This window comes from Cetorhinus maximus, chromosome 32, assembly GCF_964194155.1.
Source record: "Cetorhinus maximus chromosome 32, sCetMax3.hap1.1, whole genome shotgun sequence".
Taxonomy (NCBI): Eukaryota; Metazoa; Chordata; class Chondrichthyes; order Lamniformes; family Cetorhinidae; genus Cetorhinus; species Cetorhinus maximus.
Window position 1 is genome coordinate 4,515,925 of NC_135910.1, and position 19,004 is coordinate 4,534,928.

Genomic DNA, 19,004 nt, shown 5'->3' on the forward strand with positions numbered 1-19,004 from the left:
GCTCCATCCAGGTGCTCATGTCCAGCCAAGAGGACACCTCCTCCATTGAGGAGCTGGAAATAAGCAGCCTGGAAGACCAGTGTCATAGCACTTACCCACACCCTCCACCAACACAGAGACACTCACGCCTCGGTGGGACTTAGATCTAGAGCAGGCATGTTTCATAATTTGGTGGTCACCGCATGGACACATGTCTGCAGGAGAAGGCAGATTCAGCTGAGCTCCCCGCACTTGGAGGACTGCTTGGGAAGAGGTATCTGTGAGGTCTGAGTCAGATGACGAGCTCTGGATTTGGCCTTCCAACTCTTCCTGGAGAGTCAGCAGAAGGCAGGAGAACATCATGCAGAGTTGTTGGAAGCCCTCAACAGAGTGGCACACAAGTCAAAGGAATGCGTCCACCTGCCCTCTGATGAAATGGTGCCCACAGGTGCATGCAGTGAGGTCTCCATGGGGAGGATGGCGGATGCCATGGGGACCCTGGCCCAGCAGAATATGGAGGTGCGCGCACAGACTTGCACTCTATCGCAGCAGCCGTGGGTGAGTTCCTGCAGTGGCAACACAACAGGGAAATGGGGCACTTTGACATCTATCCAGGTGCTCCTTCCCCTCAAGGCCGTGGCCCTCGGGCACCTGAAGGAACAGGAGCGGCAGCTGGACAACCCTGGGTCATCCACTTAGGAACCTGAGAGGCTGTCCTCTCGTTTCAAGTCCCCTTTGTCTGTGATCTCCTCAACCTCGTTCTCTGTCACCGTAAAGGAAGCAGCTGGCCCACAGGAGGACACCCAAAGCAAGCTGGAGCCCTCAAGGCCTTGGCTCTCCAGAGAATGCACACTGAAGTCATCAGAGGCAACAGGGCCAACCATTGCACAGGCTGTCTTCCACCCCTCCTGAGGATGTCAGGGCAGCACCTAGAAGAAATGTTAGGCCTAGCAACATTAAGAATTTCTGATCACAAGTGGTTGCATACATTTTGGGTGAACACATTTTGTCACTTTATAATCTGAAAATATATTCACTTTCACTGAATAATGTGCAATGTTGTCTTTCAGCTTCATTGACAGGCTTCGCGAGCCCTCCCACTGCATCCCCCCCCACCCCCCACTAGCAGGTCAGCTGCACACAGCCAGACCATGAGCAATTCTGGACAGAGAAGAGTGTGTGTGGCAGGGCCTTTCAGAGCCATGTGCAAGCATTCTCCCACACATGTGGAGCCTTCCTCCTTTACTCATCTCAATGTCCTGAGCATTTTCAATGCTGCCTGCTGGGGTTTTCTTTCAGTTGTCCATGTGATCTGACCTGCTTCTCCACCCACCCACTGATCGAACTCCCATGCAGCACCTGTGCCTGTCCAACATGAGGCTCCGCTCACTTTCGATTTTGACAGCCATGTTAGTTAAGTTTCTTCTCAGCTCCCCCGTCCTTTCCCCTTCCCCCATCGCCCATGTCCTTTCCCCCATCACTGTTGATTCCCCTGGCATCACCTCCTACCTCCTCACCATCACATACCAACCTGAACCCTTTTCTTTCCGGGACGTGCAGGTGAACGTGCATGTTGCCTATCTTCCTGAGAACTCCACCCCCGTCGACATTGACCTCCCCCTTCCCATGCCCAGGATCCGTGTCTGCCTCCGAGTCCCCACAAACCACCCTCGCTGTCCCATCTATCCCGACCATCGTCATTGACTCCACAGACTCTTCCCTTGCACGTTCACCTGGACAACACTCTACCCTTACTTCCTCCTCCCACCTTCCGTGAGCTGCGTCACGGCAGAGCCATGACCATGAGAATCCACCCAGCACGTGTTCCACCAAAATCCGCTAGCTGTAGGGCTCCAGCATATTTTGCTCCTCGGATGTCCAGATGTGAGCCACGCTCTAATGGTAAATCCCGAATTCTTCATGTCACACTTGCCCAGGTGTGTTCTGGGATAGCGTGTTTTCCTGCCAATGCGGGCGGTAAATTTGATATGGGGAATGATTCCGGCGAGCAGGCAAGATGATGAGACGCAAATGCATTGAAATTAAGCTCCCGACATTGGATGGCGGGAAAGGAGGCCCACCATTGATGGGCAGAGCGGATGATCGCAAACTGGTTTCACAACGGCGTAAAACCGATTTTTGACCACCTTGCCAAATTGTCCGCTCATGCCCGCCATGACGTCTGACGCCAATGGGGGTGCAAAGTTCGAGCCTTTACCTTATTTTGCGAATCCATGGGTCTTGCCTCTTGTCCCTCATGTTGCACATTCAGCCAATGTTTGTATTTGCCAGTGGCTTTTCCTTCCTTCCTTATAATGGTAGCATCCCTTCACACACTGGCTCTTACTGGCATATGTGTTACTCTAGTGCCAACTTTAGGTAGTTGTCCTTTGGGATAAATTGCCTTATCCTGTGCTTCAGTATCACTTTGTTCATAATCAATCATCCCTTCATCTGCTGTAATCTGCTCCTCATAATTGGCCAACATACATGTATGTGAAGTGCATGGTGCCTCTTCACTTTCTATGCTCTGTTCAGATTCTGTAAATGTATAATCAGTGCCAATTAGCCTCAAGGAATGTATCCAACAGTTTGATTCCCATATTGTAAAATTACTGTTTTACCATCACTGCCTATAACCTTACCATGTCCTTTCCATTCTTTCAGCCTTTCTCTTTCATAATATACCCTGTCCCCTGGATTAAACTATATTTCTGATGTCCTTCTGTGGTGTCATAAGGCTCACCTTTCTCTGAAACCTCAGCTTTAATAAATGCCTTTCTCCCTGCAAGCAGGGCATTCAAATGCTCAGAAAAAGTTGAACTAATCATAGTCCCTTCATTACCAAGGGATGATCCCACATCACCAAAGGTATTTTTGGGTTTCCTCCCATAAACTAATTGATAGGGACTGTCGCCCCAACCATTTGAAGTAAATTCCTCGCATGGACTGAACAAGCCAGGGCCGATGTCAGCTTATAGCTCGATTAGTCAGCTAAGTTTTTGTGAAGCATTTCATCAATTACTGCCATGATTTCTTTCACAAATCCCATTACTATAGGGACTTTCTGCTGCCGTGTTCATCAATACGATGTTCGTATTTTCTCTCATACTCATCATTGACAAATTGCCCCCCATTGTCAGTTAGGAATTCAGCCCGTGCTCCCAGTCCAGTCCCTATCCATTATCTAGTCCACAATTACCATTTTTCTTTACTTTATACTGTTGACAGACTGAATCTAGTTGCCATGCCCACAAAGTGCAAGAGAAAAATGTTTTTGTCCTTATCCCATACCTTCAAGTCCATTGCTACAACTTCATTAAAGTCTCTTGCTAATGGGAGATTCACTATGGGCCATGATAATGTCTTCCTATATTTTCTAAATATCTCGCATTTGTCACTGATCTCTTCTACAAGTTTTGTATATTCATCATCCATTCCCTTGCACCCTTTAGTTGAATTTTTAACCTATGACAAGATGGATGGGCAAACTGCCGATGTAGTTTTAAAACAATTTGCCTTTTTTCCTTTAAACTCCTGCCCCCTGATGTCATCAACACTTCTTTAACATCGTGATTCAAAATGTTAGGTCTTGTTAAGGAGGTACAATAATGCCCCGATTGTCTAAACTCTAAATCTACAGATTTCCCAAAACAATTGCCATATCACGTTCCATCTAATTTCATTTGAGTCCTTTTCATAGACGGCTTACTCAGTAGTCAGGGTATTTTACTGGATACCACACGTGCTGATAAAATGGTTTACTCTGGCCATGTTGCACAGAATCACCACCAAAATGTGTAAGAGTGATCTAAAAATTTTGCCCAAAACAAAGCCAATTTAGGACACGGCCAGTACATATGAATGTGTTATCATCCCCAAACCTGAAGTAACTGGAACTTTCATGTTCCTTAACCTTACTTCGGTCTTTACCATTTAGAGAATCCAGGTAGCACTTTAACCAATCTACTCCGCATACTGTGGGCATACATCCACTGTCTAATACAGCACAATTGAATAAGTCCATCACTAGAACACCCATCACCAGACTAAAACTTCTGGTGACCAGTACAATTCCTTCTGACTGATCAGTATCACCATCTTTCCCTACCGATCCTCCCTTGCCATGTGTCATTTTAAAAACCCTGTTATTCCGTTTCGGACAGTTCATCGCATAATGATATTCCGAGTCATATCTGAAGCACCTGTTTATCATTCCTCGGTTATTCCTGGGGTTTATCCTCATGCCATAGTTGCCCAATTCCTGTCGTCTGTTAGGGCTACCAAAATGGTCTCTATTCTCATTTCTTTTGTTTGTAGTTCTTCTTTCTTTTGATGCTTGTGCCCCATATCTGTGCCAGCATCAAATCCTCCATCTTTTGTTTTACCGCTGAATGTTCTGTTGGTGCAAGGAAAGTGGCTGGAAGTGAATGTTTTCCCAGAAATATTTTTAAAGCTTCACACGTCTGTTCCAAAAGCCTATCTCTTTCTGAGAATCTCACTCCAGTCAAGACCAGGAACCTATCCCTGTTCGATACTTTAGCAGAATCCAACAATTTGAAGGCAAGCTCTGAATTAGGGATCTCCGAATAGAATTTCTGCAAGCTGTTATAGAACCTGTTAAATTCCTGATATATTCTTCTATGGAATAACCATCCATTCTTCTAACTTTATCAAAAACTGACCATGCCTCAAATGCATTTCGCTGGCCATCTTTCTTATAAATTTTGCCCATAAATTTTTAAGAGTTTATCCAAACCTATCCCAGTGTCTGATTGATGAGCCTCTAGCTCTGAAAATACTTTGTACCTGACCCTGCTTCTGGTGGGAAGGGGAAGTGCCGAGGCCACGCTTTGCTTTTCCTTTGGTAAGGATATAACCCGTGCCCTCATATCCACTTCATTCTTCCATGGGTCGTAAGGTTCAGCTTCACAGAATAATGTTGGAAAATCATATCCTGATATTTTACACTTGCGTTCAGCTATTCTTCTCAAAAGTAACTCCGATAACAGTTTTTTTGTCTTAAAAGCATCGAAAGAAAAACGTAACAACGGTCATAATGAGTGACCATACAAAAAAAAAAGCTTACAGTACAGCAATAATTCAATGCACTTACACTTGGAAGAAAATGGAAGGAAAAGAGAAGTAGGAGGAAGAAGAAGAAAAAAAAAGCCTCCCCAACCCCACAAAAAATAAACAATAAAATCAACAACAGTCATAGGTCAGATATAGTTTCACCTGATATAATACATACAACCTAATTGGGGTCAGTTGTATGACAGTAGAGGGCTGTAGTTCCTTAAAGTAATCTAAGAAAAGTTGCCAAGCTACATAAAATCCATCAGTGGAGCCTCTTATAGTGTACTTTATTTTCTCAAGTTTAAGATTCTGCATAAGATCACACATCCAATTACTAAAAGAAGGCGGGGCAGACTTCCCCATTTAATAGAATAATATGTCTAGCCAATAATGTTGAAAAGGCAAGTGCATCAGTCTGAATTTTTGTAAGCGGGTCGCCATTTGGTTCCACTCCAAAGAGTGCTGTAGTGGGAGAGGGTTTGATGTTGCTACTGAAAATATGTAAGAATGATCTAAAAATGTTTGTCCAAAACAAAGCCAATTTAGGACACAACCAGAATTAGAGAGGCTGGGGCAGTATATTTATCACAGGTTGGATCAAAATTTAGATAAATCTTAGATAATTTCACCTTGGATTGATGGATATATGTTAGATTTTAAATTGTAGCAACCCATGACTTGCACATACAGATGAGGAATGTACCCGAGAGAGAATAGACTTCCAGTTATCTTCTGATAAGTCTGAGTCAAAATCTTGCTCCCAAAGAGTTTTTAAGGTAGAAAGCAAAGGGCAGTGTAGTGAAAAAATTAAAGAGTACTACTTGGAAATGAAACCCCTAACAAAAAGATTTAATTCTAACATAATATCTATTGGTGATTTAGGGGGCAATAAAAGAAACTGGGTGATTTTTTTTTTTTGCACACAAAATCTCAGATTTGTAAATTGGGAAAGAAGTGTGTGCGGGGCAGATCATATTTCCAAGGGAGAGAGTCAAAAGAAGCAAAAATATTCTCAATGTATGAGTTAGCAAGGGTTTTGATGTCTCTTGTGTGCCAGACTTGAAAGGTAAAATCTCCTAATGAAGGTGGAAATAAAGGGTTTGCACTAATAGGGCTGTATGAAGAGAGAGATTGCAGCCCAAAGTGTGTCCTGAACTGGGTCCAAATCTTAAGTGGCTGTCTAACAATAGGGTTTGAAGAAAAGTGACTGGTTGAGAAAGGAATGGAGGAGTACACCAGAGCAGGCAGAGATGTGGATTGACAGGAAGCAGACTCCAATTGCACCCACGCCAAACTAGCTGAGTCCAAATGAAGCCAACAAGAAATATTACGGATATTAGCAGACCAACAATAAAACTGAAAATTTGGCAGCGCCAAACCACCGAAATGCTTGGGACTTTGTAGAAAAATTTTACGAATTCTGGGTGTATTCTTATTCCAAGTAAAGAAAGAAACTAATTGGTCTATTGCAACAAAAAAACCACTTGGGAATAAACAGTGGAATGCACTGAAATACGTATAGAAATTTTGGCAAAATATTCATCTTTACAGAATTTATATGACCAACTAAAGAAAGGGATAAGCTAGACCAACGTGCTACATCCTGCTTCGTGTGTTCCAACAAAGGGTCAGAGTTGAGCATAAGAAGGTCTCCAAGGGATCAAGTAACTAAAATTCCTAAATATTTAAAACTGTTTATTAAGATTTTGGAGGGGAGGGAAGAAAGAAAGTAACTCTTTGCAGTAGATTTAATAGGAAAAATTTCACTCTTTTGCAAATTAATTTTAAAACCTGAAATATGATCAAATCGCTCAAGAATAGAGAAAATATGTGGGAGAGGTGAGGCTGGATCAGAGATGTAAAGAAGCAGGTCATCAGCATATAGAGAGAGTTTCTGCTCAACTCCACCCCCTATAACACCCTGTATATCCACACAGGTCCACAGTGAAATTGCCAGAGGCTCAAGAGCAATACCAAAAAGTATGGGGGAAAGGGACAGCCCTGTCTAGTACCTCGATGGAGGTCAAAAAGTTTAGAATGGATATTATTTGTATGTACTGAATTAACTGGTGAGGAATACAATAGTTTTATCCACTTTATAAAAATGGATCCAAATCCATTTGAAGCTTGAAGAAAAGGTAGTCCCAGTCCACTTTTATGAAAAGCCTTTTCTGCATCCATAGTTAAAAGAACCCTCAGAGAGAGGAGTAAATGAATGTGTATAAATAATATTGGAAAGATCCCCTAAATTACAGAAGGGTTGCCTACATTGTATAAAACCGGTCTGTTCAGGAGAGATAATAGATGGAAGGACAGGTTCAAGACGGTAGGTGAAGGCTTTAGCTAGTACCTTGACATCTGCATTTAAAAGAGAAATAGGCCGGTATGAGCTCCAATGCAGAGGATCCTTATCCCTCTTTAAAAGAATAGACAAAGATGTCTCGTGCAGTGTAGAATGGAGTGTTTTAGAGAGAGAGCATTCCAAAAACAGAGACAGTAATAATGGAGAAAGTTATGATAAGAATTTTTTATAAAATTCTATTGGAAATCCATCAAGAGTTAATTGCCTTTAGTATTCATTTTGGGAAAGGGATACTCCTAATGCATTCCTGGAGTCAGACATTAGGGATGGGGTGTCCATATTATCAAAAAAATTGTGAAATAAACCAGGGTCTGAAAAGGAGTCTGAGGTATAAAGAGTGAAATAAAAAAGTTTGAATTGATCATTGATCTCCTGATGATTGGTGGTGGTTGACCCCGCTGGAGTGGTGATTTCAGCTCTCAGCTGAGAGGAAGCAGCCTGGTGAAGCTGGTGAGCCAGGAGATTACCGGTTTGTTCACCATGCTCATAAAATGGTGAGCCACGTGATCTAAGTACAAGCTTTTCTGTTTGTTTAGTGGAAAGAAGATGAAATTCAGAGCCAGCTGTTTGTATAACACTGGGGCAGGTGCAATAGATACTGCTGGTCCATGAAGAGAATTTGGTCAAGTAATTGGGACAGTTTTGAGGTATTGCGTTTGTTGAGCTAAGCAGTATGTGAAATTATTTGCCCACGTAGGTAAGCCTTCATACTCTGCCAGACAGTAGCAAAGGAAATATCTGGAGTAGTATTAAGTCCTATAAAGGTATCTATTTGCGAGGAAATGAATTTAGTAAAATCCGGGTCTGCCAGAAGAAGAGAATGAAGACGCCATGGTGGGCGAGAAACAGGTTGGTCATGGAATTGTATTGCTAAAACTAAGGGGGCATGATCAAGATCACAAAACTATTCTATGCGCAAGATTGAATTAATGTGAGCAGCCTCTTGTCAAGGAAAAAATAGTCAATACACGAATAGGCGTGGTGAACTGGAGAGAAAAAGGAGTATTGTTTTGCTGATGGGTATAGAAAATGCCATGAGTCTACCAATCTGTGTGTATCCAGAAAAGAACTGATGGCTGATTTTGATATTGGAACAGATTTTGCGGATGAGTGATCTAAGTTTGAGTTAAGAACACAGTTAAAGTCTCCTCCAAGAAGTAAGTGATATAAGTCTAAATCAGGAATGGAAAATAAGAAATTTGAAATGAAACGGTGATCATCCCAGTTGGGTGCATATACATGAGTTAGGATCAATGGACAGTTAAAAAGTCTGCCTTGTACTATAACAATGCGGCCATTAGGGTCAGCTATAATCTGAGAATGAACAAAAGGAATGTCTTTTTGATTAAAATTGCCGCACCTCTCGCTTTACTATGAAAATTAGAATGAAACATCTGCTCAACCCAACCTTTCCGCATTCAAAAGTGGCCAGATGTACGTGAGTTTCCTGCGGGAAGGCAATGCCCACTTTCAAATGATGCAAATGAGACAGAACTTTATTTCTTTTAACTGGGTGATTTAGACCTTTCACATTCCAGGTGATAAAATGGATAAAAGCACCCAGTGAGGCCTTAATATTAGTGGACATTATGATAATAAAACATATGGCCCCCATAGGTTATCCATTGCAAATAAAGGATTAAATATTTTTGAACCAGAGCTTATCCACCTAAAGAATGTTTAAAAACCGACCAAAAGGAAAGTATATATGTATACTTGGAAAAGAACGAGAAAAAGAAGGGAGAAGAAAAGGGAGAAAAAGTAGAAGGGGAAGAAGGAAAGAAAAGCTTACATCACTTCCCCAAATTAGGTGAATGCTACCCCTCACAGCTAGTGTACTATTCATACCTATCTTACCAGTGTGTCTTGAAAAGACAGCCTACATTAAAGCAATATACAATCAAATATCTGAAACGGAAGTATTGTAAAGCTCAGCATATGCCAAACAAGATACAGAACCTGTCCGAAGCAACAGTTTTGTAATGCAGTAGTCAACAAGAAAGGGGGAATATAAAGAGCTATTGAACTTTCAAAGAATTCAACTGCACATGTGGTAAAAGGTAACAAATAAACACCCATAGGGTTAATGTAAAACCTCCTGCGATTAATACAGTTTGGACATAAGATACAAAGAGATTGGTATAACCTGCAAAACTTATCATGTAATAGAACCATCATGCATAGTTACCTAATTAAGTATTGTGTACTGTTTTGTTCTGGGTGAAATTATGATATGCCTTATTAAGCGAAGGTACAATTGTGTCCTTGAAAAAGGCTGAAGCTTCTTGCGGCTTGTTGAAAATCTTCTTCACCCCATTGAAGAGCAGGCGAGCAGGGTGGGGAAAGCCATAATTAAGTCCAGCTTCACGAAGTTGGGTTTTAACAAATTTATATTCTCCACGACGCCGGGCTAGATCCACGCTGAGGTCAAGGTAGATGAATATCTTGCTTTCACGAAACCCTTTTCTCTAGACAGATGCACAATTTGCTCCTTCACTCTATAGAGATGCAGCCTTAGTATTAACGGCTTTGGGGGCTGGCCATGCTGTGGCCACGACGCCAAAGAGCGATGGGCTCGGTCCACTACCGGCGGTGAATCGAAACTGTCCTTGCCAAAAACCTCCAAAGGAAGTGCCTCAGTAAAGGTAGGGTTTCCCTGTTCTGCACCTTCGGGCACCGAGAGAATCCTTAAATTTTGTCTTCGGCTGCGGTTCTCCAGGTCATCCACCTTCGTTAACAATTTAGTATTTTGGGCTTCCAGCTGGGTGCAGCGGGTCTCCAGAGCCGCAATTCTGTGGCTCGGGTTAGTAGCTGATTGTTCACCATCCCGCATCCTTTGATTGAAGGAGGCATCAGAGGCTTGTAGAGTGGCAACAGAGGAACGCAGTTCCGAATGGAGTGCAGCAAATTCAGTGAGAATAGTGCTCTGTAAGTCAGCAAGTGTGCTGACAGAATTAAATTCAGCGTGGGAAACCGCCATGTTGTTACCAGCTGTAATATCGGACACCACAGTCGTCGCCTTTAGACAAACCATTCTCTGCTATCAATGTTAATCGGATCCATGCTGGTTGGTGAAGTTAAAACTAAGACACAGCTGCTTTCTTTGCTGGAGGGAGTTCATTGGCTTACTCACAACCAATACTATTCCCACTCCCCAGTGTCCCATCTATCTCCATTTATAGGTGTATAAATACCCATCATCTGGTTGACAATGTAATTGCCATTAAACCTGAACAATGTAATTAATAAAACAGTGACACTCTGACTTTGTTTGTCTTACCATTCCTCTTTCTGGGAGTGGACCTCGACTGTACCCAAACCACCACCTCTCGAAGACGGCCCATTGTTCTGCTACAATTTTGCCTGATAGCCTTTGGTTCCGATTTATCTGGTCCAGATCCATTCACGCTGAAATTGACCTTCAACCAAGTAAATATTTTACTCTCAGTTGCACCCTATCCTTTTCTAAAGCGAATCTAACTCTTATGACACAATGATAACTTCCCTAAGTGCACCCTGACTGACACTTGATTCACTTCATTTCCTAGAACCAGATCCAGCAGTGCCTCCTTCCTCATTGGACTGGAAACATACCGATGCAAAAATTTTTCCTGAACATATTTCAGAAACTCTTCCCTCTGTCTGCCCTTTAACACTTACCATGCATACTCAAGTAATAGTTGATCTCGTCTAAATGTCATCCCCTGACTTTTGGCCAAAAAGTCCTTAATTTTTCATATACCTCAATTCATTATTCATTAAAACAGAACTTGGCGAATGCTGACTCGGTGAAATCCACCTGCACCAAAGCTTAGGCCAAGGGCTGGGAGCCGTCAGTGTGACATTTTCCATTGGTGCAGTCCTTCCCTTTCCTTTGCTTCCCCTGACCCTCGAACAACATGAATACTGCAAGCCCAGCCAACGCAGCCACTTCCTCTCCTGGACTGTCAGGCACCCTGAAGCAGGAGCACAGCCTGATGACGCCATATCAGGGAGTAGGCTTGGGTTCAATGTCTCTATGGGATTTTGGTGGGACCACCCATGTTGACATGTCATTACGTTCGCCTAACACCCGATGAGCGCAGTAAAAGCGGATCAATCTGGAAACAAGTGCCATGCTACCTGAATGTCTGGGAGCTCTGTGTCCAGTTCAAAGTTCATGGGACTGGAAAAAAGAATCTTCACTGTGATAGGTTAGCTGTCTTGACTCATGAAGACCAATTAAGCCTTGGCGCTGTGTTTGGAAGAAAAGATAAGTTCCACTGTTTAGGACTGTTTATAGACACATACCCAAATGATGAGAGTGCTGATCGGGTGTTTCCGTATGTCTCAGCAATGGCTTCACTTTTTAATTGAAAGTAAGCCCCTGTGTAAAAGTTGACCCCCGAACTTTTTGCTTAAAAAATGGGTCTCAAAAATTTGACTTTTACATGAGCATATACAGTATTATTATCCCAGTCTCTATTAGGATAATTAAAGCCCCCCATTATATCAAGCCTATAGTTCTTGTACCTCTCTGTTAATGCCCTTACAAATTTACGCTATACCTTTCCCACTAGTTGGTGGCCAATAGAACACACCCACTTATGTAAATTTAATTACTAATTATTAATTTAATCACTAATTTAAATGTAGTGAGTATTTCTCCACCAGCCTTTCAGACAATGAGTTCCAGCCACTCACTACCCTCTAGGTCAAAATATTTCTCCTCAAATCCTTCTCCAATTTTTTTAAATCTGTGTCCCCTGGTTAATGACCTCTCTGTTAAGGGAAATAGCCTTAATAATCCAGTGTTACTAGGCCCCCCTTAAGTTTATACACTTCAATTAAATCTCCCATCAGTTCCTGCATCCCAAAGGTTAACAACCCCAGCCTATCCAATCTGTCTTTGTAGCTAAAATCTTCCAGTCCTGGCAACATTCTTATAAATGTCCTCTGTACCCTCTCAAATGTGATCAGGTTCTTCCTGTAATGTGGTGACCAGAACGGTACATAGTACTCTAGCTATGGCCTAACTAGTGTTTTATACAGTTCTAGAATAACCTCCCTGCTCTTACATGCTGTACTTCAACTAACAAAGGAAAATATCCCGTTTTGCCTCCTTGGCCACTTAGTTTACCTGTCCTGCTACCTTCAGGGATCTTTGAACATGCACTCCAAGACTCCTCTGTTCCACTTCACTCCTCAGTACCCGACCATTTATTGTCTTTCAAGTTGCCTTGTTTGCCCTCCCCAAATCCATCACCTCACACTTCTCCGGATTGAATTCCATTTACCACTTTTCTGCCCATCTGACCAGTCCATTTAAATCTTGCTGCAGTCTATGGTTTTCTTCCTCATTATCAGGCATTCAGCCAATTTTTGCATCATCTACACATTTTCTAATCATGTTTAAGTCTAAATTACAAAAAACTAAGGACCTAGTACTGAGGCCTGTGGAACCCCGCTGGAAACAGCCTTCCAGTAAGAAAAACACCCATTGGTCATTACCCTTCGCTTTCTGCCGCTGTCAATTTTGGACGCAACTTGCCACTTTCTCTTGGAACCTTTCCGACCAATCTGCCATCCTGGGCCAAGCCTAGCTAACCTACTACACATGTGCTAAGTTCATCAGCCCTTCTTGATAGCTCCACAAAAACTGCCAGACATGACTTTCCCTTAACAAATCCATGTTGACTGTCTTTTATTAATCCGCTCCTTTCTAAATGACAATTAATACAGTCCCTCAGAATTTGTTCCCAATAATTTGCCCACCATCTAGGTTAGGCTGACTGGCTCGTAATTACTCAGGCTATCCCATTCTCCGTTTTTAAACAGTGGTACAACATTAGCCTCTACCCAGATAGGATTGCAAAATGATAGTCACACCCTTCACTATTTCCTCCTTTGCTTCCCTTAATAGCCTGGGATACATTTCAACCAGGCCTGGTGTTTATCCATTTTCAAAGATATTAATATTCCCTCTCTCACTTTATTCATCAACCCTGGCTCTCAACTTTTTTTGCCTGTAAGCCTCTTGTAAAATATGGCAATGATTAGACAATTATTAAGGAATTAAGTTTGTTGATTGCACTAGCGAATCAAATGGTGGTGATATTTAGCCCCAGCAATCTGCAGTAGTATAGATCCTCTTTACAAAAAATGTAAAGCAATGTTTTTGTATGGTTTCTTTAACTGAAAAGCCATGAAGTTGGGTGAAATTTCACAGTATTCCTAGACTCAGTAATGCTGCCCTTATTGTCTTCTGGTAACATAACTTTCAAAATGTTGCTACCATCTGAAAAATAAGTATCTTAGTCTGACATCTAAAACAAGACTAATTATTTAGTGTGTCATCCAGTTGTGGTAGGTAACAATTTAAATGTGCACCTCTGACTTGTATTTTCAATCTTTCCACTTTATTTGTCTTTGCAGAGACATGTATCTTCCAGTGATGACTATTCTGATTATAGTGATGAGTCTGACTATAGTCCTGGGGAGAAAGGATACCGGAAGTACCGAGAATACAGCCCACCATATTCACAGGTAAAGGCTGTGAAATAAAGTATTAGTGCATTTTGTGGTACGTCGCTTTACACTGCTACCCTTGAAGTGTTTTATCCGATGATTACTGTGGCTATGGCCTCAGAAAAGTTTTTTCCCTTTGGGTCTCCCTTGTATTAAAAACATAAGAAATAGGAGTAAGGAGTAGGCCATTCAGCCCCTCAAACTTGCTCCACCAATTAATAAAATCATGGCTGATCTGATTGTGGCCTTAACTTCACTTTCCTACATGCCCTCCATAACCCTTAACTCTCTTGTCAATCAAAAATCTGTCTAACTCCATCTTGAATATATTCAATAACCCAACCACCGCTGCTTGCTGGGGAAGAGAATCCACATTCTAAGTTCCTAAACTCAGCTATGTTTTAGGGGGCATTGAGCGAACAACAGAGGTTTCCCAACTGGAAGGAAAGGAAAGCTGGAGAATCTATCACCTAGACTGTTGACAGGCAGCTCTCAATTATGACTATTATTGACAGGGATCCATGAGTAGGGTGCCAGCTGACCTCTTAAGGACCAGTATACAGGCTAGGGAGAGTTGCAAGGAGGATGAAAAAAAATGGCAGTGTGCAAACAACTTAGAAGAAACATTGAGAAAATGTGCGCTATTTACCAAATCATAACTAAATAGGACAAGAATTGGAAATTGGGGGGCTGTGATGGGGGTTTAACCTTTTCATAGTCAGCAAGGACAGACCCAACCTTCAGTCTTTTAACTTTTCCATTATGTTATTAATTGCTAAGTGATGCACAAGAATGTCTTGGCTTAATCTCTTACCAATATTCACTTTATTGATGTGGTGAAGTGGCCGGCTTCTGCCCTACACGTTCCACTGCTGGCGTGGCTAAGATTTGGAACTCACACTTATTGGTACAAATCTGCGTTTTCCCCTTATGGGGCAGAATATTAGCTTACCAACTCAATGTCAAACTGTTATGTTATTATTGATGCTTTGGTAAATCAGCATTTTTAATGAATTTTCTGTCCTTGAATTAATTACATGTTTTATTCTCTGCCCAACACAGCCACCTTATCCTGCCCCTTCAGGGGCCCCATTACCAAAGAAGACGTACATGAAAACTGAAAAGATGAACTATAACATGTATGAGGAGTATGAGGATGATCAGTATGTTGACTATGAGGAAGAGGAGGAGGAAGTACCTGATGAGGAAGAGGAAGAGTATGATGATTTTGCCAAAGAGTTAAGCCAATACAGGAAGGCAAAGGAGGCTTCTCAGCAACAGCACCAACATCAGCAGCAGCAGCAGCAGTCCCACATACCTATTGGACACAACAGGGGACGTGGAGCATCAGGTATTCCTTGCAGAAAATTGAACTTCTGTGTGTTCCTTTCTTTTCCTTCAGTTTTTTTTTTCCATATGCTTTTTAAAAATTTATTCATTCACAGGATATGGGCTTCACTGGTTGGGCCAGCATTTATTGCCCATCCCTAGTTGCCCTTGAGAAGGTGGTGGTGAGCTGCCTTCTTGAACCGCTGCAGCCCATGTGGTGTAGGCACACCCACAGTGCTGTTAGGAAGGGAGTTCCAGGGTTTTGACCCAGTGACAGTGAAGGAGCAGCGATATATTTCCAAGTCTGGATGGTGAGTGACTTGGAGGGGAGCTTCCAGGTGGTGGTGTTCCCATGTGTCTGCTGCCCTTGTCCTTCTAGATGGTAGTGGGTTTGGAAGGTGTTGTCTAAGGAGCCTTGGCGAATTCCTGCAGTGCGTTTTGTAGATGGTACACACTGCTGCTACTGTGCGTCGGTGGTGGAGGGAGTGAATGTTTGTGGATGTGGTGCCAATCAAGTGGGCTGCTTTGTCCTGGATCAAGGTTCTTGAGTGTTGTGGGAGCTGCACTCATCCAGGCAAGTGGAGAGTATTCCAACACACTCCTGACTTGTGCCTTTATAGTATCTATTCTCTTCAGTGAACTAAAAGCCAATCTTATGATGCAGCTAAAAGTTAGGGATAAAGATTGCTTCTATCATTTGCTAGACTTTATTTTGCTTCTCATTGCAGCAATTATTATTGACTTGGTAATTTGTTTATAACTCATCCTGTTGAGTGCTTTTCAATGCATTATTGTTCTGTTCGTTTATGTTCTATCCTATTCTGATTATAAATTTGATATTTTCTGCTTTCTATTTTTAACTGCAGGTCCTGGCAGAGGTGGTGGTAGAGGACGTGGTATCCGAGGCAGAGGTGGCCGAGGAAGGGCGAGGGGACGGGGTGGAAGAGGAGGCAGAGGAGGAGCACATGGCCAAGTACATGGGCCACAAGGACATGGGTCGGGGCCGGGGCATGGACCACCAGAACATGGACCCCCAGGGCATGGACCTGGGCCTGTGCATGGGCCCCCGGGACATGGCCCCCCAAGTCACGGGCCAGGATCAGGACCAGGACATGGGCCTCCTCCGTGCCATGGACCTGGGCCAGGTCATGGGCCCCCTCCGTGCCATGGATCTGGTCCGGGACATGGGCCCCCTCCTGGTCACAATCCTGGCCCAGGACATGGGCCTGGTCCTGGTCATGGACCACCAGGACATGGGCCTGGTCCAGCATATGGATCCCCTGCGCATGGACCTCTTCCAGGGCCATCATATGGATCCCCTGGTCATGGACCTGGGCCAGGACATGGACCACCGGGACACGGACCGCCAGGACATATGATGGATCCCATGGATGAATGTGACGACGACCTTTATGAGGATGATATGCAGGTAAGAGTAAAATCTGAAATTATTTTTCTGAGTATTGAATTATTGCTTGATGTGCAGTTATCCCTAAAGAGCTGAAGACTATTATATAGGTAAAGAGTAAATATTGCTAAGTCATATCAAAGAAAACCATACATTGAAGAAAAATAAATTGGTTAAATATTGCACAGAGAAAGATCTTTTCTTAAATTATTATTTGTGTTATGTTCTCTTGCCTCTATAGCCAGCTGGCAATGAACTCACTTGACCATTTTTTCAGCTTCTATAGTACTACTCATGCACACTTGGATATTGGGGTAGGCAGGGCTTGTTGTCCTGTGTCACAAGAACAGCTACAGGAGGAAAATGAAAACACTGACTTGCATATGATAGTTCTGTAACTTAAAGCCATCAATTAGATATTTGTTCTAAAACATTGGCACTTTGTCGTGTGTCTTCATTGGGGTCCAGCTGTTCCACCAGATTGAAGTATTGGGCTGGATTTTCATCTTGGAGGTGCGAATTTGGGCTTGGGCCACTTCCTAGTATTTCAATCCCTTCTCCTGCTTGGCAATGCCCACTTTCGCTATCTTCCTGGTGGAGTGGCAGAAATGGGCTGGAGTTGGGGTCACTGCCTCCCGAAGCTGGTGGGCAGATGCCGTGGCAGGCTGGTTAAAAGACTAGCCCCATTTGCTGAGACAACGGCTGTGGAGATGAATGTGAGGCCTCCTAACTTTCATTCCATATTCCTTTCACTCCCTCCCGCCCACCCCCCATTCCCATTTGCCACATATCTACTATGTACAGAACTTAACGATCCCTATAATAACATTGGGAAGTCTTTGGGATGTTCAAAAAAAACTGTCAAAATAAACAAACAAACATTTATTCAAAAACAACTTGAAAAAACATAATCCAATTAGGATCTTATAAAACTGTTAAAATAAATTGGTTTGCAGCCCCCTTGGCAGCTGTATCAACAGCCCCTGCTGAGCTGAATCCATTTGTGTGTTTGGAGCGCAGCCCAACTCCCATAACGAGATTCCATTGCACAACTGTGTCGCTAAAACGTCAAGCGGAATACATTAAAGCCTTTGAAGTCATTCAAAGAACTCAGGCATCTATTCAAGCTTTGTAACAGTGATACAGATGCCTGAGCTGAAATTCAATGAAAAGATTAAAGCAAGGGGAACAACTGACACAGTCACATCTGAATTTCAAGATTGTTCAATGCAGAAGAGCACTTTATCCAGTGGATAAAGTATTCTAATGCATTTGGAGACTTTTCCACTTCTGTGGTGCTGATCAATTTAAGGGTCACAGGATCACTATATTAAAAACTTATCATGTAGCATTTCATTATGACTTGTGAAGTTGGCAACAAGTTTTGGATTTATCTGTTAAACGGTTCCCACCTCCAAACTGGGGTTCCCCAATAGTTTACAACACTTCTGTGCTGATCTGAATCACGTCATCTTCCAAAGCCTCCATGAAAATTATGGGGGGGCCTGAAATGCCCACTTTGCAATGGAGCCAGCAAATCTGGGACAGCTGGATGCAGGCTTGCAACCCAGCCCTTTATCCCTTGCAGCTGAGAGTTTCTAGCGATGGGAACGGGGGAAGGAATACCGGGATTTTGTTCTGCCTGCCATTTTTAAAGACAGTGTCAGGACGGGAAAATCCTGGCCGTTGACTTAAGAATAACCTCTTATACATTTTCATGTCTCATCACCTACACTGATTTCCTCAATCAGTCAGAAACTCTTTCAGTTTGAACAACTTTTCACTTGTTTTCTGACAGCTGTTTTTGCTGGTTGAAGAACTTCCCAGACACACACACTCTGACTTTCTCCATCTCTTTTTCATCAGTATTCATTTTCTTCAATCTTCAAACTCTTCTGCATTTTTCATACTTTGGGTAACCAAGACCCAGTGGCAATGCTTTTATCATCTGCATAGACAGATGCTGGACAATCCTTACACACTTGGACACTGTCTTTGGCCTCAGTATTTCTCATTCCTTTGATCATGATGTTTTCTGTTACACTGTTCGAACAATCAGGTGACAAAATGCAGCCTGATCTCGTCTCCAGATAATGGAGTGTGAGGGACAATAAGACACTGTTTTAAAATGGGAGGATAAGCCAAGCTGTGTCTTTTTTTTGTATCAATGAACCATTGTAAGTAATGCCTTAAAATCATCTGTGTTGACATTTTTGAGGAGGATTTTTATGTCTATTATACTCATTTTTCCAGTTCAGTAGCATCTTGCGGTACTGTTGCATCTCTGATTTACACACCTTTAATTTTGATGACCATCATTTCAGTTGGTTATGTTGAACA

The 19,004-nt window shown here is 42.7% G+C and overlaps 1 protein-coding gene across 5 annotated transcripts in view; it reads left to right on the forward strand.

Moving 5' to 3' along the window:
• zc3h4 (zinc finger CCCH-type containing 4) overlaps window positions 1-19,004 on the forward strand; it is a 55,562-nt gene that overhangs the window by 15,262 nt on the left and 21,296 nt on the right. For all 5 annotated transcript variants that reach the window (XM_078533242.1, XM_078533243.1, XM_078533246.1 and 2 more), the window contains exons 3-5: window positions 13,835-13,945; window positions 14,990-15,278; window positions 16,123-16,685. In XM_078533242.1, coding sequence (XP_078389368.1) covers window positions 13,835-13,945; window positions 14,990-15,278; window positions 16,123-16,685 — 963 coding nt within the window. The remainder of the gene's footprint in view (window positions 1-13,834; window positions 13,946-14,989; window positions 15,279-16,122; window positions 16,686-19,004) is intronic.